At 36.1% G+C, this 24,754-nt stretch overlaps 1 protein-coding gene across 1 annotated transcript in view; it reads left to right on the top strand.

Moving 5' to 3' along the window:
• Window positions 1–24,754, top strand: part of LOC107565025 (uncharacterized) — a 79,818-nt gene that overhangs the window by 52,692 nt on the left and 2,372 nt on the right. The window contains exons 45-68 of the mRNA XM_016250211.1: window positions 1,203–1,382; window positions 1,995–2,283; window positions 3,280–3,394; window positions 3,480–3,809; window positions 4,896–4,965; window positions 5,055–5,189; window positions 5,317–5,472; window positions 6,885–7,068; window positions 7,174–7,392; window positions 7,912–8,108; window positions 8,534–8,691; window positions 9,472–9,708; window positions 10,548–10,695; window positions 10,889–11,149; window positions 12,852–12,906; window positions 15,428–15,605; window positions 16,009–16,124; window positions 17,008–17,167; window positions 17,627–17,880; window positions 17,973–18,168; window positions 19,295–19,404; window positions 19,545–19,695; window positions 23,657–23,791; window positions 24,148–24,251. Of these exons, the coding sequence (XP_016105697.1) occupies window positions 1,203–1,382; window positions 1,995–2,283; window positions 3,280–3,394; window positions 3,480–3,809; window positions 4,896–4,965; window positions 5,055–5,189; window positions 5,317–5,472; window positions 6,885–7,068; window positions 7,174–7,392; window positions 7,912–8,108; window positions 8,534–8,691; window positions 9,472–9,708; window positions 10,548–10,695; window positions 10,889–11,149; window positions 12,852–12,906; window positions 15,428–15,605; window positions 16,009–16,124; window positions 17,008–17,167; window positions 17,627–17,880; window positions 17,973–18,168; window positions 19,295–19,404; window positions 19,545–19,695; window positions 23,657–23,791; window positions 24,148–24,251 (4,138 nt within the window). The remainder of the gene's footprint in view (window positions 1–1,202; window positions 1,383–1,994; window positions 2,284–3,279; window positions 3,395–3,479; window positions 3,810–4,895; window positions 4,966–5,054; window positions 5,190–5,316; window positions 5,473–6,884; window positions 7,069–7,173; window positions 7,393–7,911; window positions 8,109–8,533; window positions 8,692–9,471; window positions 9,709–10,547; window positions 10,696–10,888; window positions 11,150–12,851; window positions 12,907–15,427; window positions 15,606–16,008; window positions 16,125–17,007; window positions 17,168–17,626; window positions 17,881–17,972; window positions 18,169–19,294; window positions 19,405–19,544; window positions 19,696–23,656; window positions 23,792–24,147; window positions 24,252–24,754) is intronic.

Below are 24,754 nucleotides of genomic sequence, written 5' to 3'. Positions count from 1 at the left end.
AAGGGGGGTTAAATCTGTTTTTTTTCCCCCCCCCCCCCCCCACACACACACACTTAATTGATTTCTTTCCCAAATTGCATTGACACCAATGTTTCAGGAGTTTAGTTTACATACTTGTTCAATAACTGTTTTATTTCCTATTTGTGTTTGTGTATATGCTTTATTTTTTAAGATTAACTTCGATGCCAGTGTTTCCTGTCCTAAATGCAAAGATTTGATTTCAAAAACAGAATCATATCTATTAAACTATTTCTTGTTATGTTTTTAAACTTATATTCAACCTCGGAACAATCTCAAAGTAAAAAGAGGTGCTAAAATCTGATTTTGTGGCTGTGCTTTAAAATTAAATTATTATAATCTTAATTCAAGTGATGAACGATTTTGAAAATCTGACAGTAATTAGTGTTGAGTACTACTGTAAAGTTAACCCTGCCTGGTTTAAATGTTTGAAAAGGATTAACAGTTGAAAACATTCATTAGAAATTTAGAAAAGTAATCAAATTCAATCAGTTACATTACTTTAATAAAGTAATTGAAATAGTTACACTACTTATTACCTTTTAAATAGGGTAATCTGTAACCTATTACATTTCCAAAGTAACCTTCCCAACACTGTGAATGAATGAATGAATAAATAAATACTAATAAATTAGTTTTACATTAACCCTGCCTGGTTTAAATGTTTGAAAAGGATTAACAGTTGAAAACATTCATTAGAAATTTAGAAAAGTAATCAAATTCAATCAGTTACATTACTTTAATAAAGTAATTGAAATAGTTACACTACTTATTACCTTTTAAATAGGGTAATCTGTAACCTATTACATTTCCAAAGTAACCTTCCCAACATTGTGAATGAATGAATGAATAAATAAATACTAATAAATTAGTTTTACATAAAAAAATCGTTTTTACTATCAATTCTTTCTTGTAAATTCAGATTTACTAATTAAATAATGACAAGACCCTGGAGTTTGTCTATAAACTGTTTCCAGAAATAATTACTCTCAGAATAGGACTAGTCTGTGAGACACACATTTACCTAACCTCCTCTGGGAAAACTATCCCTGTCTGAATAGAGTTTTACAGCCGAGCACTTGAAACTCATGACAAGAGCCAGAGATGCATTGCTCCTATACACCCAAGTGTGTCTTATTCTAAATCTGAAGTGGCTTGAACAGTTTTTCTAACTCTCTTTGCAGCAAACATGACAGTCCTTTTAGATAAAAACAAGTATATCATGGAGCAGATCACCACCCTCTCCATGCTGATGATGAACCTTTCCTCCTGTGTCAACTTCGACCGATACCGAGCTTTCAACTTCACTGATGAACTCGACGAGCAGGCGGAGAGACTGGCTCAAAACCGCGAGCTCTATGCCAGTGAGTTTACACACACACACACACACACACACACACACACACACACACACAGGTTTACTTTTGTGAAAAGTGGGGACATCCCATAGGCGTAATGGTTTTTATACTGTACAGACCGTATATTCTATTGCCCTTTACCAACCCTACCCCTAAACCTACCCCTCACAGGAAACTTTGTGCTATTTCAGATTTTCAATACACTCTATTCTGTGTGATTTATAAGCGTTTTGAAAAGTGGGGACATGGGGTAATGTCCTGAAAAGTCACCTTCTCCTTGTAATACCTATGCCATACCTTTGTCATTATACAAATGTATGTCCTCATTTGTCACAAAAACACGTACACGCACAGACACACAGACACACACACACTTTCTCATCAGGAGATACCTCTTCAACTGACTACTCCACTCATGCGTTTGGTGATTCTCTCGGTTGAGGACACCACAGGCACTGAAGAGCCATCGGGCTGTAAAGCCTGTAATTCAATGCAATTCGATTCAATTCCACTGAGATATAGATTTCCACTGTTATCGAGGGAAAAGCGGGTCTCTGAGGTTACTATGACAACAGATCACTTCCCTTTTATACACATGAGCTCTTCTCATCTTCACAGGCATCATTTTCAAACTTCCCGAGGAGACCTCCAGCAGCCTGCCCCCGAACATCGACTACACCATTCGAATGAACATCGAGAATGTCATGCGCACCGACCGTGCAAGGAATCCCTTCTGGGTGAAAGATGCCTTCATGTCGTCAACGACGACCCAGCGGTACAACCGAGGCTTTGTGTACCTGCAGGAGAGCATCGAGAGAGCCATCATCGAAATGCAGACGGGTAAAGCCATGGATGGGCCCGCGGTCCAGATGCAGGCGTTCCCTTATCCCTGCTACTACAAAGATGAGTGAGTGTCTGAAAAGCACAAACCCTACATACACACTGAGCGTCTCATATGAAGACTGAAGTGATCACACAAGATGTGGTATCTGAACAGATAATCAGCAGTTTACACCAACACTGAACATCTGCTCATTTTGTTTATTAGAAATTTCTCTAGTAGGGTGAACATCTAGTATTACATAAAAATAATGTATTTGCATTTGTTTAATGAAACAGCACTGCTTGCAAGGCAGCAAAACAATTTAGTAAGCTTAGGTTTAGCTTTGGTTCGGTGTAGATGAAGTGCTGGATTAGAACTGTTGTCATGGCACTGAATTTTCTGTTGGCTGTGTATGAGAATCAACATAACTTAACAATAACATGACATTTTTTTTGCTATGTAAAGGTGGCTTTAGATGGTGCCAGTGTTGTTATTAAAAAAAAAAAAAAAAAAATTATTACAAATATTTTTTGGTCTTTGAAGTACAGCTGAAATAAAATATAATTATTAGGTGAAAAAATATAATTATTAGAAGAAATCTTGTCTTGGCAAGTTAAATGATTAAATGACTAATACTAAAACGAAACTAAATCTAAATAGAAATAATAAAAAACACAACTAATACAAACACAAAAATAAAAATGGCAACATTACATAAAATTAAATGAACAATTAAAATGAAAACTGAAAATATAAAAAAAATCTAAGTAATAAATCCTATAACAGTATATTCATAATACTAAAATAACACTAATACATGCTAGAATGAAAAGGATGCAATAAAGTGACAAGCTTTTCTCCATCGAAAATAGATTGCAAACCAAATTAATGTCTGAATTAGTTGCAGAAGAACATTGCTGTGGGTCATCAATTTAAACTTTTAATTACAAAATTAATCAAAGAGGAACTTGACTTAAGTTAGTCAGTTCATCAGTTCCTCTTTCTTCAACATTTGAAGTTATTGATGTGTAGAACAAATATGCCCTTCGCCTGCTAATCTCAAATCTTTCTACCCCCCAGGTATCTCAACAGCATCTCTTTTGCCTTCCCAATGGCACTCATGATTTCCTGGGTGCTGTTTGTCGCCCACTTTGTGAAGAAACTCGTCCACGAGAGAGAACTGCGACTTCATGAGGTATGGAACCAAAACATATTTTTTTATTTAGTCCATTCCCACAAACTTTAATTAGGTTTCTAAACTCTTTTCACTCTTCCCACAGTACATGAAAATGATGGGGGTCAATCCCATCAGCCACTTCTTTGCCTGGTTAATTGAAAGTGCTGTGTTCCTTCTGGCGACCGTCATCATCCTCACCATCATTTTGAAAGCTGGCGGCATCCTTCCTCGCAGCGATGGCTTTGTTCTCTTCCTCTACCTTTGTGACTATGGCTTCAGCGTCCTTGCAATCAGCTTCCTGGTCAGCTCCTTCTTCGATAAGACCAACATCGCCGGGCTGAGTGGCAGTCTTATCTATGTTATCTGTTTCTTCCCCTTCATCGTGTTGATCCACTTGGAGGACAATCTTTCCTTCAGTGTGAAGAGCGCTCTGGTATGTACTGCATTTAAATCAGTTTGTAATTTAACACCATTGCACAGTCACATTGTGAAATATGTAAAAAGGCCTATTAAAGTTAACAAATTAACGCATGAGATTAATTAGAAAAAAATGACATTCAGTTTGACATTATAACTTCTGTTTGACATTATAATTTCTAAAACTATTGTTGTAGTGGGGACCTTTTTGCATTTTATATTTTTATATTTAGACATTATTTAGTATGTTTATTATTTCACTTCCCTCAATATAGGTTTCAGGTTTTACTGTTACTGCAGGGACCAAATATTCTCTCACATGCACAAAAGTCCCAAGAACAGCATGTTTTCTCAGTAAATGCAGGAAGAAATTCTTTACGGATAATTAATTTATAAATCAAAGCCAGGCGGGACATTTAACAAAAGTAATTTGCATTCTTTGTATGGTGAAATTTAATTATCATAACAGCTCCACAAGTGAAATATCTCCCGCAAATGTGAAACCGTGTCATTCATAGAAATGTTAATGCGAACACCAGCAGAGGTCTAGTGTGCAGGCTGTGGCAGCGGCAAAAAGATCTTTACATGTAATATTATGTCCATGAAGAGCGGGGTCATAAAGTTGTTTTGTTGAATTATTGCAGACTTGCCATGTTGGCATTTTCTTTGTTTTGATCTGTTTTTGTGCAAATAAGGTGAGTTAAAAGCAACGTTGAAGGAATTTACCTTGTCAATATTATTATATTGATATGGACATATATTCCACTGTAGTTTCATCCACACAAATAATACACAATATTTTGTTAAAAATAAAACAAATACATTAGCATATTAACTACATTTTATGCACGAATAAAGGAAGCGTTCACCCAAGAAAAATAGAAATTATTTATTCTCCTTTTCATTCCAAACCTGTCTTTTTTTGTTTTAAACTACTTATAACAACTCACCTTTTGTAAGAGTGTAAGGTTTTGTAAGAAAGTAAGGTAAGTGACATAATGGTGAGTAAATTATGACAGAATTCGGTGAACTAGTCTTTTAAATGTTTTAATACATTGACAGCTGTAACAAAAATCTCACTGCGTTTGTTTTTGGTCCACAGAGTCTCTTTTCTCCAACATGCTTCAGTTATGCCAGCCAGTATATCTCCCGCTATGAAAAACAGGAAGAAGGTAGGTTGACACAAACTTCTCAGACTGTCTGTAATTAGTTTGTTTGGGATAATTACATTGACTGAATGCATTGTGTACTTACACCTCAGGCATCCAGTGGAGCAACATGTATATCTCTCCTCTGGCTGGTGACACTTCCTCCTTCGGTTGGCTCTGCTGGCTGCTCCTCATTGACTCAGTAGTATATTTTATCATTGGAATTTACATCCGCATAGTCTTCCCAGGTATGTGTGAGCTGCTCAGTTGAGAAACTCACCCATTTTGTTTGTGTGGTTAGGTAAAAAGAAACAATATTCATTTGTACAAGTTGAGGTTTAATATTATCGTTTAATCCATTTTTCTCTTGATCAGGAAAGTATGGCATTGGTGTTCCGTGGTACTTCCCTGTGACTCGGTCCTTCTGGACAGATATGTTCAGCTGCTGTAGCAGAACACCAAAGAAAATAGGCAGAGGGTTGCTCTTTACCAACATGATGCAGGAACAAAACAGCACTGACAAGAGCAAAGGTACGTTACTACACAGTGCTTTGGAATACTGATTTGGAATACTGATCTGGTTGGTCTGTAGCAGCATTGAGCGGGAAAGTACTTTTGCATGTCTGTATATTTGATAACTGTCTGTGGTAGTCTGTGGTGCTATCTTCATGTTTCTCATATCATTTTTTTTTTAAACTAATGCAAATTAGATGAGTTAATTGGTGCAGTGATTACAGACTGAATTAGAAACAGAGGAAGACATGTTTTATTGTAGCTAAATATTACATAACAGTAGATTACCTGCACTGCCATTTAGAGGTTTGAGGTTAGTAAGATTTTTGAGAGAAGCTTCTTATTCTCACATAGGCTGCATTTATTTGATTAAAAATACAGTAAAAACAGTAATATTGTGAAATATTACAATTTAAAATACATGTTGTCGATTTTAATAAATGTGACCCTGAACCACAAAACCAGTCATAAGGGTCAATTTTTAGAAATTGAGATTTATACATCATCTAAATAAATAAGCTTTCCATTGATCTATGGTTTGTTAGGATAGGACAATATTTGGCAGAGATACAACTATTTGAAAATCTGGAATCTGAGGGTGCAAAAAAAATCGAAATATTGAGAAAATCGAGCAAATTTAAAGTTGTCCAAATGAAGTTCTTAGCAATGCATATTACTAATCAAAAATAAAGTTTTGATATATTTACAGTAGAATATTTACAAAATATCTTCATGGAACATTACTTTATGTCCTAATGATTTTTGGCATAAAAGAAAAATCTATATTTTTGACCCATACACTGTATTTTTGGCTATTGCTACAAATATACCCCAGCGACTTAAGACTGGTTTTGTGCTCCAGGGTCACATATTTAAAAATGTAATATATTCATGTGATGACAGCTGAATTATTCAAATTTGCTGATTTGGTAATCAAGAAACATCTATTCTTACTATCAATATTGAAAACAGTAATATAATATAATGTAATGTAATGTAATATAATATAATATATATTTTATATTAATATTTTTTTGGAAACTGTGATACCTTTTTATTTTAGGATTCTCTTTGATTAGAAAATTCAAAAGAACAGGATTTATTTGAAATATATGTGTATATATATATATAACTTTTTAAAAGTATTTTCTATCACTTTTTAACAATGTAATGTCCCTTTATGAATAAAAGTACTATTTTCTTTCAGAAAAGATAGAATATTACTGACCAAACTTATGAGCTTTTGATCTCTTATCTAACAAATCTGAGAGATTTGCTTCAGATTTATTTGCTCAAATATACTTGCACACTCTACCTTATTTGAAAGTGACACAGATTGTAACTGTAGGATCAATTTGAATCCTTTCCATTTCTGTGTGACATATTAACATCTTTGCTTCGCTTTATCTATGTTGTCCCCCCCCCCGTAGGTAAAAGTAGCTTGGCGGATAATGGAGAAGACGACTTTTCAGGATTGCCTGTTGGAGTCTCACTGCATGGCCTGACAAAGACCTACGGCAACCGGCATGCTGTAGACAACCTAAACCTCTCTTTCTATGAGGGACATGTCAGCTCTCTGCTGGGTCACAATGGAGCTGGAAAAACCACCACTATGTAAGAGCATAAAAGCTTCCTGCATCTTTAAAAAATGCCATTGGTTTGAATAAGCATAAAAACTATTTGAAAAATGTTTAATATTTTTGTATTTTCTTGTTTCAGGTCACTTCTGACGGGGTTGTTTGCACCAACCAGTGGCACCATTGAGGTGTATGGGATGGATATGCAGACATCTATAGATGATGTGCGTAAGGAGATGGGCGTGTGCATGCAGTATGATGTCCTGTTCGACCACCTTACCACAAAGGAACACCTGCTGCTATATGCTCAGATCAAAGCTCCCCACTTGACCAAGCAGGAAGTGAACGAACAAGTGCAAAGGTAAGTTTCAGCACTCCTATTACAGTATGTTTTATGTTGTTCTCTAACATTCCCTTAGAGAAATTAACTTTTTACAGAAACTTTATGTTATCTTAACTCATATTGCATGCAGGTTTCCAATGTGCCCTTAATGGTGTTGGGGAAGCTACTTTAAACTACTTTAAAACTGAAGCTTCCCACACTACAGCCTACTCATAATTTAAAGTAGTTCAGCTGTAAAGTCAAACTACACTGATGCTTATTATATAAAAAACAGTTATTCTTCAGCAGCATTAAACACAACATTTAGATACAAAAAAAAAAGTCACAAAAAAGAGGACAACTTACATGTACTTTTTTTACATGTACTTACATGTATGGGTTGGTAAAAGTGTGTAGGTTCAAATCCCTCAATGGATGGTCCATGAACACACTGTGCCCTTGAGCAAGGCATTTTACCTCAAATCACTGTGGATACTGTAAGAGTAACAGCTAAATGAGAAATATGCATTAACATGGTTCCTCTTTTTCCTGTCTTAGAATCCTAATGGAAACAGACATGCATTCCCACCGCCACAAGCGTGTCGGCACCCTGTCAGGAGGTATGAAGAGGAAGCTATCCATCTCCATTGCCTTCATCGGAGGCTCGCGGCTGGTGGTGCTAGATGAGCCGACCACTGGGGTGGATCCCTGTTCCCGACGCAGCATCTGGGACATTGTCCTTCAGCACAAGCAAGGTGAAATCCCCTTGCAATTCTAACCAGGGTGAAAATAATCTCCTGACTTGTACCTGTAGCAAGCTCCCCAAAGGACTTTGTTGTTATCGGGTATCTGACACTTGGTTTAGAATTTAATTAGGCTTGAATGGATTTTCTCAATGTGCGTGCAGTCAAATCCAGACAGGGAAAAATCCAGACGCAGATGTAGTAACGACTGATTGTTATCCGTCATGCTCCCTCTGATGTTTAATTATCTTCCTCTTAGACAGTTAGCGAATTTATCTCAAGCAAGGATTTAAGACCATAAAAGAGGGTCATGTCAGATTCTCCTGTGCTATCTTTGTACATCAGCTCTTTGTTCAGAGCCTGTCTTTCTCTGTCTGCTTGTATCAGTGGATCTTTGATTTGACATGCCTCTGTGTTGGTTTTGTTTAACTGTTCAGATCATACCATCATTCTTTCCACCCATCACCTGGATGAGGCTGAAGTTCTCAGTGACCGAATCGCCTTCCTGGAGCGCGGAGGCCTCAAATGCTGTGGTTCGCCCTTCTTCCTCAAAGACAAGCTGGCTAAGGGCTACAACCTCACCCTCACAAAGAAGGTACATTCCATGGAGTATGTCAGTCACTCCAGCTGAGCTCTAACTTGAGTTCAACCCTCATAAAAAGTACCATGGTAGTACTGGAGTACAGTACAATGGTATAAGATTAATACAAAGATACGGTGATATACCTGTACACAAAACATTTGGGGTTGGTTAGATTTTTTCAATGTTTCCCTTTTTTCCATTTAAATATATTTTAAAATTCCTGTGATCGCAAGTTGATTTTTCAGCAGTCATTACTTCAGACTTCAGTGTCACATTATCCTTCAGAAATCATTCTAAAAATATTTTGCTGCTCAAGTAACATTTATTATCAATGTTGAAAACAGTTGTGCTGCTTTATTTATATCTATATTTCATTTTTATTTGCTATATTTTTTGTGGAAACTTTGATTCAGTTTTTTTCAGGATTCTTTGATGAATATAACTTTCAAAAGAACAGCATTTATTTGAAATATAAATCTTTTGTAGCATTATTAATGTCTTAACTGTCACTTTTGATCAGTTTAATACATATGCTCGAGTATTAATTTCTTTCAGAAATTAAGAATATAAAAAAAAATCATACTGATCCCAAACTTTTATACATTAGTGTGTATATACAATGGTATATAATGATTATTGTATTCATATACCATGATATTACTGTGGTAATATGTGTCACTGTGGTATTCCAGAATTTATATTTTTATATAATTTATAATAATAATTATATATATTTTATATAATTTGATATAAATCATATTATCAACATGCATTTCTATGTTTTTGGTTCAGGTTCAGACTCCTGATTCAAACGAAAAGTTGAACATCGAAGAACTCAGGGCTTTCATTCAATCCTACCTGCCTGACGCTCGGCAGAAGGAGGGAGAGGTGGGCGATTTGGTCTATGCCCTCCCACCGTACACCCCCCAGAACGCAGCTGCGTACCACTCTCTGCTCACCGGTTTGGATCAGAACCTGGACAAGCTTCAGCTGGGCTGCTATGGCATTTCTGACACCACCCTGGAAGAGGTAATTATAAGATGTTATTATAAGAAATTATAAGACCCAGGTGCAGGACTGGATTATGGACTCGGCCAGTTCCACTGGGCTTCAGACTGCCTGCCCAGCGACCTTTAAAGCCTCAAGCAGTGCAGCCCAAGACTGCCAAAGGAAGCTGAACCATACTAGGTTCCCTGGGATTCTTGGCTCATAAAGTGCAAGCCTCACAATTTCACTCCAAAGATTCTAAAAAGGGCTGGGAGATATTTAATTATTGAAATGTTATTAAAAGTATTAAAGAAAAAAATCCATCCATAAACAGATTTGTGTAGGCTATTAATTTTAGTCATCTAATGCAGGGTTTCCCAACCTGACAGTCATGACTGCCAGCTGGGGTTGCTGAGGCTTTTAAAGTTCTATTTTGTCAGTGAAAATGTGTTTACTTTCGTTCATCTTCAAAATGGAAATATTTTTTAAATACAATTTTTGTCCAATGTGTGTATGTGCCTGTTCTCACCAAGAACGATAATTATAAAGATCATTGCTATTGTTATAGTTATAACAATAACTATAACAATATAATTTAAAGCCTTGGTGTAAACAGGCTTTAAATTATGACAAAATTCACATTTTTTATTGAACTTTGCCTTTAAGAAACAAATTGCATGCTGTTTTCAATATTCCCAAATCACAAATTGCCACCGGTTTCTACACATTCTACACTGAAAAAAAACATGGTGTAGAGTTTACAGTCTTCATTCGGAATTTTCTAGTAAATTGGGAACCTAATGTTAACCTAACAAAACCATAGGAAAACATTATTCAACCCTGTCCAAGTGCATTCAAAAAGACATTGTGTTTTCCCTCAGGTGTTCTTGCAGTTGACTCGAGACAACATGGAGCCTACAGAAAGTGAAACCTGGTCTGTATCAGAGTCTGTGATTGCGAATGACATGTTTGCGTCAAGAGACAGCATTTCTGACGATCTCAACAGCACGTACCTCGGAGAGAAAGCCAGTAAGTGGGCATTTATGACTAGTTTAGTTGCATTCAGCAGTTTGTGGAATATTAGTTCCATGACCTTTACTTTCCCAATTACCCCTCGAAAGCTTTGAACTTTGAAAACTCATCTTCAGAATTTCCCTGAATTGAAGCAGTTGAGATGATTGCCTCTGTCTCATGTGGCACACTCTCTTCTTCTCTCTTATAGGCCTCACTGGGACCTCAACAGTGCGTGGGCTTGCGTTGACTGTGCAGCGGGTGATGGCTATGTTGCTGAAACGCCTGCATCACTCCAGGAGGGACTGGAAGGGACTGTTCTCCCAGGTGTTGTTGCCTGTACTCTTTGTAATTGCTGCCATGGGCCTGGGCTCCATCAAGAGCGATCTTCAGCACTTTCCTAAGATTGTGCTCTCTCCTGCACTGTACCACATTGATGAACAGCATACCTTCTTCAGGTTAGACTCACTTTGTTGTGTAAATCGCCTATGATTCAATATAGTTAGGAAATATGGGTACTGCTGAAATACCCATATTTTTAAATTTGTTTTAGAGTGTAATAATCTATTAATTTACATTTATGCAATTTGTAGACACCTTTATCCAAAGTGACTTACATTGCATTCACAGTACACATTTCATCAGTCCATGCATTCTCTGGGAATCAAACCCATGAGCTTGCCATTGCTAGCACCATACTCTGCTGTTTGAGCTATAGGAATATTTATTCAAATTTAGTCTTGTTTTATATTTTGATAATCCACTTAAAAGAAGGTAATTTAAGAAAGTGGAGAAACAGAATGTTTAATAATTAATAATTAAAATGTAAAAAAATCCTATAATAATAAAATAATGAAATGAGAAAATAAATGACACATAAACATTATCATGAACAAAACATATGTTATTTACTTAAAATATATTTGATAAATAATTCATGTTGACACATAAAACTTGTATTTAATTTGAGTTAATTATGTTGAAAAAATAGCTTTCATTTTATGGAATGTGATAGAATAGGTGTTGTGTTTCGCCATACAATTTAAATCGGTTGTTGGCTGTTTTTTCACAGTATTCAACTTTAAGTTAAGAAAATTGTACTTAATTTGGGGAAATATGTCACATGAGGAAAAATAATTACATATAATGGAGTAAATAGGCTTAATTAGTCAAGTTAATGATGTAATTAAAAATTATTTTGTCACCAAAATTGTGTTGATGTTGTGCCTGTTCTTCCTGTCATTTCAATTCAGCTTCCTGTGGGGCGTGGCCATTTCTACTCTTTGAATCTGAGAGCAAATTGTAAAATTTTTCCCAATACTGTATCATGGTATTCTATTCAGAATAAAGAATCCTGGAAATAAAAATCTGAGGAAAATATATTGTCGTTTCCACAAAAATATTATGCAGCACAACTGTTTTCAACATTGATAGTAAGGAGAAATGCTTCTTGAGCAACAAATCAGCATACAAAAACATTTTACAAAATCTTACCGACCCCAAACTTTTGAATGGTAGGGTATATCTTGTAATTTTCAAGTTGTGTAACATATGAAATGTGTTTTGTGTCCTGAGTTAATGTGCGCTTAGACTTGCATTTCTAAAGTTTTGACTTGCCATGTAAGGTCTAATCCACTCATTCAGCTTATTCTGAGCAAGAGCCGCCCACTTAGACAGGAGAAGACTTTCTGAGAGACGGCAACGAACCCAAAGTTATTTTTGCTTTTTGCAATAAATACTGGGTCCATCTAAAATATGCTTTTTGCAATTTTCTGAAATATAATCCTTCCCCTCTGAGGCTGAAAATAATGTAATTCCACCACCCTTAGACAGGGGGCAGTGTGTCTTTTCTGTCTCCCGCCATGAGGCAGAACGATCTGAATGCTAATTAGAGGTGCTGAGAACTGAAATGAAGGAATAGAGCTGGTCTTATTTCAACACTGCCAGACTGGCCCAGTGGCTGAGATTCACTGTCCGCCTCCAGGCAAGATTAATGCAATCCCACCAGTCAATAATGGAAAGGGGGGATGCATTCATTCAGATGTATCCGGTGAAGTCATTCAGGGCAAAACAGAGCATAAATTCAGAAAAGGTTAATGGGAGGAGCAGACGGCTGGTCACGTGTTTGCTGGGCAACTGTATATTTTCTCATGTGCTAAAATCTCTCTTTACAGCCATCTCTATATCCAGCCACCCTTACCCTGGCCAAGTGCAAGATGAGGATCTCATGTAAGAACACACACACACACACACAGACACACACACACACACACACACACACACATCCATCTGTCTGGTAGCTTAAGCAGATAAAGTACTCTGTGGGACCAAATATAGACTGAGCATATTAGTAGGGCCAGTACAAAATCACAGACCCACTGGTGAGGAAAAGAAAGCAATCAGCCAAATGATGGGCTTTAGATAAGATATGCAAACATTGGTCTGACATTTTCATTCTAGTGGAGCACTTGAACTAATGTAATTTGACTCTTGTATTTACTCCTCTTTGATTTTTTTCCTGGGCTTGGCTTATTGATTACTAACCCAATATAATGCGTGTTTACTCTGAAGGTGGTTTGGAGGTTAATTGATTCTACGTGGCCACCCAAACATGCTTGTATTTTGAACACATGGGGGCAATTTCAACCATGCCTAAATTTGAAAGACACGCTCAGTAAAATGAATGCAATTGTTTCATTCTCTCAGTTGGGATGAGTCTGGCTTGATGCCTGCTACTTAGGCCTGAGAAAGGGATTTCTTGAGAGGGGAGAAAACATGCAGAGAAGGCAAGAAAATGAAGAAGAATAGGTTGGCTACTCAAGAAGGCCTCTGTGAGTAGCTGAAAAGAGCAGAAATACCAGACACTTACTGTATATCAAAAGCAAAGTCCCTTTAAGGCAAGTCAAGCACTCGGTGGCCATATTGGTAACAGCCTCAGGCAGCTGTTTCAAGTACAAATCGAGTGCTGCAGGAATGACTCCTAAAACCCAGAATCGAGTTCGCATTTTTGAACTTCCAGTTTAAAGTCAATGTTTTTTTTGTTTAGAAAAAAAAAGGGTTTTGGATTAAATGGCTGAAATAAGGTCTGAGGTTAACAAAAGCTCAACATATTTTCACATTTTGTTCTACAAAATATATACATCAGTAAAACCCCACTCATGATTTTTAAGCTTTGAAAAAGGCAGTTGATAACAAGTGGCTAAATGAAACTACATCTACTCTATAGTGCGCTTTTACTGCCTTGTTGTATTTTTACTCATGGTCTTGCAAACTATTCTAACTCAAACCTTTTCCCAACTTGTAGATTTTAAATAAAGATTAGTTGGAAACGTAGTGGTGGTGAAGTCATGCGACTGTGGTATATTTTGTTTATAGCCTTTCTTTAACATTTTACTTCTCCCAGTTGTGTCTTCAAAATTCCTTAGAGTTATGCTCATTTGTGAAGATGATATTAAAATGAGAAAAAATACGTAATCCCTCCAGGACTTTATTGAATCTACTTCAAAATCTCAAAAACTGTCAAGATTATGTTTCAGTAACATATTTTAATGAGTGATTGCTAACCCTGTCTCATAGCTGATGAAATCGGATTGTCTGATGGTAGCCATATTTTTGAATTATACATTTGTTGTCATCTTAGTTAGGACCAAATCGATCTCAAGTGTTTTAACCATAATATAGCACCATTTTATCATGAGGTTTGACATTTTTATTGTGCCACCAACTGCCTAGAAAAGTTTTCTCTAAGTGAAAACGAATGTAATCAAAGTGACTTATTGTATTCAGGAATAATAGCTAAAATAGGCCATGTCCAACAGTCTTCATTGGCCTCAGATGGCCACGTTGGATTCAAAGTAATGATGAGTGCTACAATACAAGTAAGTCAGCCTAGCAAGGATGCAATACAAAGTTCCAAAATTGTCCAGAAAAGTCTGAAGCTGTAGAGAACCAGTACAATCTAGTTAGTTTCTAGCCCTTCTTATCTGAATATCAAGTGATCCTCGCTTCTGCATTCAGGCTCAACTCTCTTGTGTTATGGGTCTTCTGTCTTTCCCTGAGATCAGTTCATTCTTATTTGTCCTCCATTCTAGTAATTTTTTGGAGGCACAGTCGTTGGTTGCCAGAGATGGCAACATTAAAGGCAAAAGCTGAGCTGGTGTCTGGTAGAAGAAGTGTCCTGCTGAGACTGAACACTTGATCGTCTCTGACTCTGTCTTACACAATTCTCACAGATAGAGAGATCTTAATTCTTAGGGCTTTCATCTTTTCTCCTCACTGTGTCTGGTGCCGTTGTAAATGCATCAAGCTTGACTGAAGAGCAGTGTTAGGCTCATGTGAGAGACTGTAGGAAATATGAAGTGAAGTTTGTATTGTAAGGGTAAGACAAAGTTACATGCACTTAAAAAGTTTCTCACTGCACTTGACCACTGCCGTAGAATATCTGGTGCTCTGCTGGTGTTGGTATAAAGTGTACAGATGTATTTCAAGTCTTAATGTGAACAATTAATTGTATTTTTATCATATAAATGCATCCTTGGTGAGCATAAAAGACTTATTTCAACAAATGTATGTATATATAAAATATAACAAACTAAATATATATATATATATATATATATATAAAATTAACCAATGTATAATTTATATATTTTTTCTAGTTCATATAAGTGGATACATGTGGTCAGATACTCTCAACTCACATGTCTTTGAGTCCATGTCTTTAAGATTGAGATCTTTTTGTCTCCTCAAGGGTGGGTGGTTTGGTCAGCATCCTGGTTGCGCTCTGTGTCCTCACTGGATACTCTATCATGACTGCCAGCTTTGTCATCTATGAGGTTCACGAACATCACACAGGCTCCAAGAGACTCCAGCAGATCTCTGGCATCAGCGAACCTTTCTACTGGATCATCAACTTCTTCTATGATATGGTACTTCAGTATTAGTTGATAGATTTCAGCCTTTGAGATCTGTTGCATTGATCTGAAAAAAATCCAAAAACCATGAACAATAAATTACAAACCAGACTACATGAAATAGAGGTACAATTGGAACAACAATAACCTTTTGTGTCTGCACCATTTTTGAGTTTTAAGATGAATATAAATGTAATTATATAATTAATTTAATATTAATAATATCCAAAATCCTTTATTTAATCCTCAGTAATAATATACAAGCCTTCTTGTAGCTCAAACAGTATAGCATGGTGCTATCAATGCCAAGGTTTTGATTACCAGGGCCAAATGCATAAATGTAAATTAACAAAAGTGTTTAATATGCATATTACATAAGACTGTATTTGTATTTAAGGTCTTTTCTATGTCATTGCAGGCTCTTTACGTGATTCCCGTGGTCCTCTCGGTGGCGATGATAGCAGCGTTCCAGCTCCCAGCATTCACAGACAGGCAGAACCTCGGCGCGGTCACACTTCTGCTGGTGCTATTTGGGTCAGCATACATTAGAGTCCCTTTACCACCAGAGATGTTCCTGTCACAAGACAGGCGTCTCATTAGAACGTCTCAGAGGTGACAGGTCCTCAAGGCACTAGTGCTTCATGAATGTATTATTCAGCAAATGCTACATGTCGCAGCATTGGCAGAAGGGGAGGTTTTAGTTAATGCGTTGGCTTTCAGGTAAACACCGGGCTCTCAGCTAGAAAGAGGAGAGCTGCTCGAAGCTTTCCTGCAAGGCCTGGGCTCTGAAGAAGCAATTGTACACACTCCGTCACCCAGTTAATTGCATTGTGGGGAACAGTGAGGCCACTCACTGTCAGTCTTTAGGCTTCAGAGCTCCAGGCTGCTTGGGAGGCCCTTCATTGTGTGAAGTCAGCAGTCTGGCTCACATTCATCTGCCTGTGAGCTCACCGGCTCTTGGCCCATAAATAACCACACATCACAGCAATCTGACCACTTTCCCTTCAACCTGCTTAATTGCTTTTGTTTAGCTGAGCAGTGTGGACTTTCCACCACTAACAATACACGTACAAAGGCCAGGGAACGTGCACATATTCACACATGTGGTACCCCCTCAGTTTAAACACATCCTCTTCCTGGACCCCGCCACCCCAATCACCAAGAGTAATGAATAAAAAAGCAGATCATTCTGTGGAGTTGAAGAGGAAAGAGCATGCTTCACAAAGAGGAAATAGATGAACTCATTTATCTTCTGGCCTCTTAGCTCAACTGTGGAATATTTTCTCACTTTCTTTGCTAAACTCAAAGCAGAAGTCTTACGATTGCTCTTTTGTCTTCCTCAGTGTTGTAATTCTTCTCTTCAGATGTGTCTTTGAAGCTTGCCACTTACCACATTGATTTCATGGTTTCTTTTCAGCTTCTCCACCTTCCCTTGGATGTACCTTCTGTCTGCGGTATTTAAGGATACTGAGATGGCCTTCATCGGTTATGTTTGCATCAATCTCTTCATCAGTGTCAACACCATCATCTCCACATCCATTCTTTACTTCCTGGGTCAGCTCAACCAGAATGACCAGGTGAGAGAAGAGTCAAAGGGACATTATTATAACAATTTTCACAAAATAAAACATCAACATTTATTTTAAAATAGAAATATTAGCAACTGTTTTGATTGTCACTTTGATCAATTGAATGCATCCTTGCTCAATAAAAGTTAAAATTTAATAAAAAAAAATCTTACTAATAATATAATATAATATAATATAGGGTTGCAAAGGGGTGGAACATTTCCGGAAACTTTCCAAAAATTCCTGGTATATTCAAATAAAAAATCCTGGAAGGTTTCCAAAATTTCTGGAATATTTCCAAAATTTACTGGAAGTTTTGCAACTACTTGCAACCATAATATAATATAATATAATATAATATAATATAATATAATATAATATAAATACATTTTCACCAGGCAAATAAGATGATTAAATAGATTATAGATCATTCTTCCTTCTTTAACTTGCTTTCACTGTCCATTTCAGAGCATCCAGAATGTGTACCGTACCATGAGCAACATATTCCTAGTCTTCCCTCAGTTCAGCTTTGGCAATGGGTTGATGGAGTTGGCACGGGTTGACATGCAGGTGCAGATCTTGAGTGTTTTTGGAGTGGATGCCTACAAGAACCCCTTCAGCATGGATGTTCTGGGCTGGATGTACATCTCCATGTTCCTGCAGGGTTTCATCTGCTTCACGCTTCGCCTGCTATTTAACAAGACACTCCTGCGCAAAGTCAGGTATACCTGGGGCTCTGGCACTATGGATTCAAAGTGACTGGCACAGTGGTAACGTTTTTACATTTGTTGTGCATTTGTGTATTTCTTCATAGATGCTGGAAGAAGAATGTTGTTCAGAGCTATAGCCCCAATGAAGATGAAGATGTGGTGGCTGAACGTCTGCGTGTGGACCGTGGGGATGCGAGTGCCGATATTCTGCAGGTTAATCATCTGACTAAGGTGTTCCAAAACCTGAACAAGAGGGTACAGGCAGTGAAGAGGCTGTCTGTGGGCATCCCAGCTGGCGAGGTCTGTGCTATTTGTATATTAATATTTATTATGAGAGCATTTACATGCACAAGAATATTCCAGTATTAAAATTAAACATAAATTGGCATTTGCAACCCATTTTACTTCCTTAATGCGATATACACACTACCAGTCACAAGTTTGAATTAGTTCAGATTTTTTAATACTCGGTGAGCATAAGTCTCATAAGTTTGCTTAATATTTTGGTGGAAACTGTGATATACACCTTTCAAAAGTTTGAGGTAAGCAAGATTGTTTTATATATATATAAAAAAAAACTTTTATTCAGCAAGGTTGCATTAAACTGATCAAAAGTGGCATTTATAATGTTACAAAAGATTTCTATTTAAAAAAATGTTCTCTTGAACTTTGTATTCATCAAAGAATCCTAAAAAAAATGTATCATGGTTTCCACAAAAATATCAAGCAGCAAAAACTGTTTTTATTAATGTCATTATTAATAATTGAGCACCAAGAATAATTGATAATAACTGAGCACCAAGTTAACATATTAGAATGATAATGTGACACTGAAGACTGGAGTTATGGCTGTTGCAAACTGCATTGCCATCACAGGAATAAATTACATTTTAAAATATCTTAAAATATTAAACATTTAATTACTTATTATTATAAATATTAACATCTTAATTATTATAAATATTAATATCTTTATAACTCCAAACTTTTTCCCGGTAGTGTGTTTCCAATTAACAATCACCATAAATTGATAATTGATTTTGTGCATTGAGAATTGATTGGATTGTGAAAAGTTGGTGTTCCATATTAGTATTAGGATTTATAATACTGAGTCCAGAAATGTGTACTAAGAAAGTACATTTGGTAAATTCAAATCAATTTCAAACATTAAACAAAATGACAAACTCCATAATATTTTAATCAGAATATTTTATTTATCTAAAAATGTGTATGTAGATGTGGTCACAGAGGGGAAATGCAACTATATATTCCCAGAAAGTCTTGTTTAAGGCACTTGGCATATGCTGTGCTTCATTATATTTCAGTTCTGAATGATTTTTCATAGAAGATTTATTGAGCTGTTGAGAATAATCGATGACAGCAAAACATTCAATGTAAATGAATGGAAGGTCAATATCTTCCTTAGTGCTTTGGATTGCTGGGAGTCAATGGTGCAGGAAAGACGACTACCTTCAAGATGCTGACAGGAGACATTAGCCCCACCGATGGCTCGGCCAAGATCCGTGACATTGACGGGTACCGTTTGTTTTAAAATCCCTTTAAAATCTTGATCTGGTACTTTTACTGTTGCTCACCATCTTTTTCTGATGCACTCAGACTCTTTTACTAAACATTTGTGTTTGGTTTCATTGCATGTTCATGGCCTGTGTCCTCAGGAGATTGGTTGACATCATAGACTGCAGGAGAGAGGGCATAAACATTGGTTACTGCCCTCAGGTGGACGCACTGGATGACCTCTTGACTGGAGAAGAGCATCTCTATTTTTACGCCCGCATCAGGGGCATCTCTAAGAGGGAGATTGACCGGGTAAGGTCACAGCTGTATCATTGTCTGATAAGAAACTGGCCTTTGCCAGAAAGAAACAAAGTGACCTACAAAAATGCATGTTTTCTGTTGTGATGATACCTATACATGGTTTTGACCAAATTTACTTACATTTCAGAATTTGATACTAGTCAAATTACTAGTTTCAAGAACTCAAAGTTTGGGGGCAGTAAGATCTTTTTTTTTTTTTTTTTTAAGGACATTAATACTTTTTTTTTTTTTTTTTACAATTAAATTGATCAAACGTGATCAGTGTATTTATGGTGTTACAAAAGATTTCTATTGCAAATAAATTCTTTTCTTTTGAAATTCTATATATCAACAAATCATGAAAAGAATTGTCATGATTTCCACAAAAATATTAATCAGCACAACTGTTTTCAACATTGATAATAATAATAATAATAATAATAAATGTTTCTTGAGCACTAAATCAGCATATTAGAATTATTACATGATGAAAGATCATGTGACACTGAAGACTGGAGTAATGGCTGCTGAAAATTCAGTTTTGTGATCAATAAATTACATTTTACAATATATTAAAATAGAAATCAGATGTTTTAAATTGTAATAATATTTAAAGGTATCACTGTATTTACGGTATTTTTGATCAAATAAATGCAACCTTGGTGAGCATAAGAGATTTTTTCAAAAACATTAAATATTTTACCGACCCCAAACTTGAACATTAGTGTATTGTTGTGTGTGTGTGTGTGTGTGTGTGTGTGTGTGTGTGTATATATATATATATATATATATACAATTTAAAATAAAAGTCACGCATGCATAAGTTTAAAGGTAGTCAACTGTCAGTAAGTGCTCGCTGAGTGAGTACTTTGCTGATATAGAGAGACTGGCATCATTAAATTTTTTTTATTTATTTTGGCATCAACTTGATTCGGAAATGCTGGTATGTTTGACATCCCTTATTATGTGCAACTGCATTAAATGTATTTGATGATTTGAAATAAGAGGCAAGAGATGAAGTGAAACAGGCAGCTGTCTGTTAAATCATGTCACAACCCACTAACATCGTTTAACACTTTAAGAGAGATTTTGCATCTGTTTTTCGTCAAGTGGTACTCAACCCTGATTACATCTTTCCACACACATAAAAACATGTCAGGAAATGGAACAGTCATATTGAAAGGACCAGCATATATTTTGATTGAGATGCTGCTGTTGTCACCAGACTTTTTAACTCTTAACTTCACCAGTTTTACCCATCATCGACTCACCTGGAAATCCCTGCTGGACTTCTCAGTAAGATGCAAACAGATCTTAGTTTGGTATAGTCCGAGTATTGCATTTGACAGGAAATGGTTGGCTCTCCTCCACATTGATTAATGAGGAAGCGAATTAATCTTGCATTCTCTCAGGATTATTGGTAAAAAGCACTTCTATAAAACTTGCCTTTGGCTGCAGATGTGAACTCGTTATCAGTTGTCCTAAAGATTGAAACACTGGTCTGAGGGAATATAGCTTGCATAAAAAGTTGCCATGTCATTTTAGCAACTTATTATGAAAATTAGTTAAGTTGGAATAGTGTTCCTATTAAACAATGCCTTTTTTTTATGTGTTAGTGTTAGCTATGTGTAACAGTGAATCGTAGCTTTATTGCTTTTATAAAGCAGCAACAATGTCAATATGATAATTGTTCTAATGTTCAATAAATAGGTACATATACAGAATAAATGAGCTTCTAGATCAAATTTTAGAGTCAAAGGCATCCATTTTGGTAATGCAGAACCAGCTGTGCTGTTCTCAACAGCTAAATCGTTGAAGATTTATAGGAGAACTGTTTAGAAGATAAATCACATTGATTTATGCCTAATTTCTCTGTATTGCATCCGCACAATATTTTGATCATGAAAGCTTATGTTTGAACTGAATATATCAACTCCATTATGATCAGAGACTGTGACACGCATTTATGACGTTATGAGCACATGACTGTTAATGCATATACCTTCCTGTCAAGCTCTTTCCCTCTAAAGTAATTCAGGGCTGTCTCTACTGATACTAGGTTAGCCTGCGGAGAAAGAATCTGCAGGCTAACCAAGTATATAATCTTATACAGTCTTAGAACATTCTCCCAGGTGAGACATCCACAGAAATTGTGAAAAGGGAGTCCCTTTGTAGATGAAAGTCAAAATAAAGATGCTTTTTATTAAACTTTCCAGCTACAGTGTTTGATTATAGTTATTAAATTTTTAGAAATCCATTGTTTACTCAACCTCATGTTGACTTCTGTTCTGCCAAGAAAATGCTTTGAACAATGTTCATGCTGCTTTTGTTTATACAGTGAAAGTGGATGGTGACCAAGGGCAATATTTTCAGGGAATAATTGATTCTGTTTCTAACACAAAGTTATCGATTGGCTTCAGAAGACTTATCATATTAATAGTAGTGTATAAGTCATATAGACTACTTTTGTGCTGCTTTTTTCCCTTCTGGTGCTTGACAGTCTTTGGTCACCATACACTTTCATTGTAAGAAAGAGAGCTTCCTGAACATACTACACAAGTTGTCCTTTTGTATTATGTTAATAGAAAGAAAGTCACACAGGTTTTATATGACATAAGGGTGAGTAAATTATAGCAGAATATTAATGTTTGGCTGAAGTAACCCTTTCAATCTTTAAGTAAAGTTGATATGAAGTGCAACTTTGTCGAAAATGAAGTAAAACCGGCACCCTGTAATGATGATGTTACCCTTCTATAAAAAGGGCAGAGAAGGAATTGACTTAACAATCTATGAATAGCATCAGTCATCTTTTGGCTACCAAGGCTTTGTGTAAAAGCTGCTGAAACTTTGGAATGGCTTTTGCGGTTTGGCCCATTAACTTGGATTAGAGGATTTAGAGGAAATGGCTGGTAAATTTTGATGTCCTGAGGGAAGCGTGCAGTACAATGCCGACCAAAATGATGATCTGTAGGTGTGTGTAACCCCTGTTAGATGGAGAGTACTTTATGGTTTCTTGCAGGTTTACGAGAAGCTATTTAAATTCATAGAATGTCTACTTGGATCCTTTGATGTATGAATCCAATTAGTTAAATGAATGCAGAGCCCATGACATGCTCTGTGTGGGGTCAAATGTCAACAGGCATTTAATCAAAACATTATTCAAAGTGACTCATTATGATGTCAAGACCACACTGTTAATGTGTTAGAACAACTTTTTAAGCCATTTTGGGGACAATTATTGCTTTGTAAATCAAAAATAAATTGCAGGGAAATTATGACTGAACTATAAGTGTGTAACGTGTTTTAATATAAGGCTGCTTGATTTGGGGGGTGAATCCAAGTGTGATTTTTTTCTGATTAAAAATTGCAATTTTAAAAGGGCTTGGTTTGCTGTGCTTGTTTGTTTGTAGGGGTGCACAGTTTGGCTAAAAAGACTGACATTATATATCAATTTGACTATATAATAATAATAATTATTATTATTATTATAGTAATAATATTAATATATAATATATAATAAACTAAAAATATTAAACAATAATATGTTACTATTGTAATATTTCACTGTAGAAAAAAAATAGTAATAATCATAATTTTATTTTATAGTACAGATGTAAAATGACAAGAGTTATATTTGAGGCTGTCTTAATTTCTTCTAACATTAAACCATCAAGCTTTTGTTTTGACGGGTAGTGCAGTATAATTATTTTTTACATTATTAGTAGTGTTTAAAAGGATTGGAAGAAACTCCAGTAAACCACATAACAACACCCAAATACACCTTAGCAACCACATACTTTAGCAACGCCCTGGCAACCAACCACAACACCCTAAAATTGTGAATTTTGCATGTGTAAGAAGCGCTTACTGTATATTTCCATCAGAAGATCAAATTATCTGCTTTCTTATCTAACATTCCATTATTATGATACACGCTATGAGAATCTCATTATTTGATCTTTTTTTTCTTTAGGTTGTGAACTATCTGTTGAAAAAGTTGGAGCTGAATTACCACAGAAACAACACAAGTGAGAGCTACAGTTGTGGAACACGCCGGAAACTGTCGACAGCCTTGGCCCTGATCGGAAACCCTCAGATCCTTCTCCTGGTGAGTAAAAAAATGCACATTATGCTAAGCTGAGACTAGTTACTGTTGAGTTAGTCATAGAGCTACACTATAAATCACTGTATTGCATGTTGTCTTGAGTGTTTGCTTAGAGGAGTTTGAATGGGTAAAATGTTGCACTCTTATTACAAACACCTCTTGAAATGCGTCGGTGTGCTGTTTGGCCAAAGTCTCACAGCACATCAGTTATTCTGACTTCAAATTTTGGCTCGGTGCATTGCACGATTGCATTTACCTGGAGAGTGTGTGGGTTTTGCATTAGGTTTTTCTTTTGTTCTGTAAGCGCAGAGAAACATCCCACATGTTTCTTACTGTACATGTCTCCTCTAACCTCTCAGGATGAACCCAGCTCTGGAATGGACCCACGTTCCAAACGTCACCTTTGGAAGATCATCTCTGAGCAAGTGATGGGCAAATGTGCTGTGGTCCTGACATCACACAGGTATGATCACTTCCTCCAAACAAATAGGTGGTAGTAATGACACATTTAGCCAAAATCGAGTCTCTTAGACCAGGGGTTTTCAAGCTTTTTGGTGCTAAAGACATTCAAATATGATGATCCTCTTTTAAATATGAGGGACATCTTTTGTAAATTATAAAGGTAGCTACATATTTTCATGTATATAGACCTATTTGTGCTGAGAAAAATATTAAGCATGATGATCGTATAAAGACAATAACTGGCCTTTACATTGTCATTGTACTAAGCAACCATCTATTAGATGTTAGATGTATGAATTGAAGAAAAATATAAAAAATTATATGCCAATTAATTTTGTATTTCACAAAACTATATGAAGATTTATGCTAAGGCTGTCATTAGAGTAAAATCAATGCAGTCTCAGAACATTCTAATAAAACAAAAAAAAGAACAAGAACAAAAATAAAACCTAAATATATGTTTTTTTTTTTTTTAATTATTGAAATAAATAATGTGTGTGTGTA

Source organism: Sinocyclocheilus grahami, unplaced genomic scaffold (assembly GCF_001515645.1).
Source record: "Sinocyclocheilus grahami isolate Dianchi unplaced genomic scaffold, SAMN03320097.WGS_v1.1 scaffold974.1, whole genome shotgun sequence".
In the NCBI taxonomy this organism is placed as follows: domain Eukaryota; kingdom Metazoa; phylum Chordata; class Actinopteri; order Cypriniformes; family Cyprinidae; genus Sinocyclocheilus; species Sinocyclocheilus grahami.
This window is presented reverse-complemented; position numbering and strand designations above follow the sequence as displayed.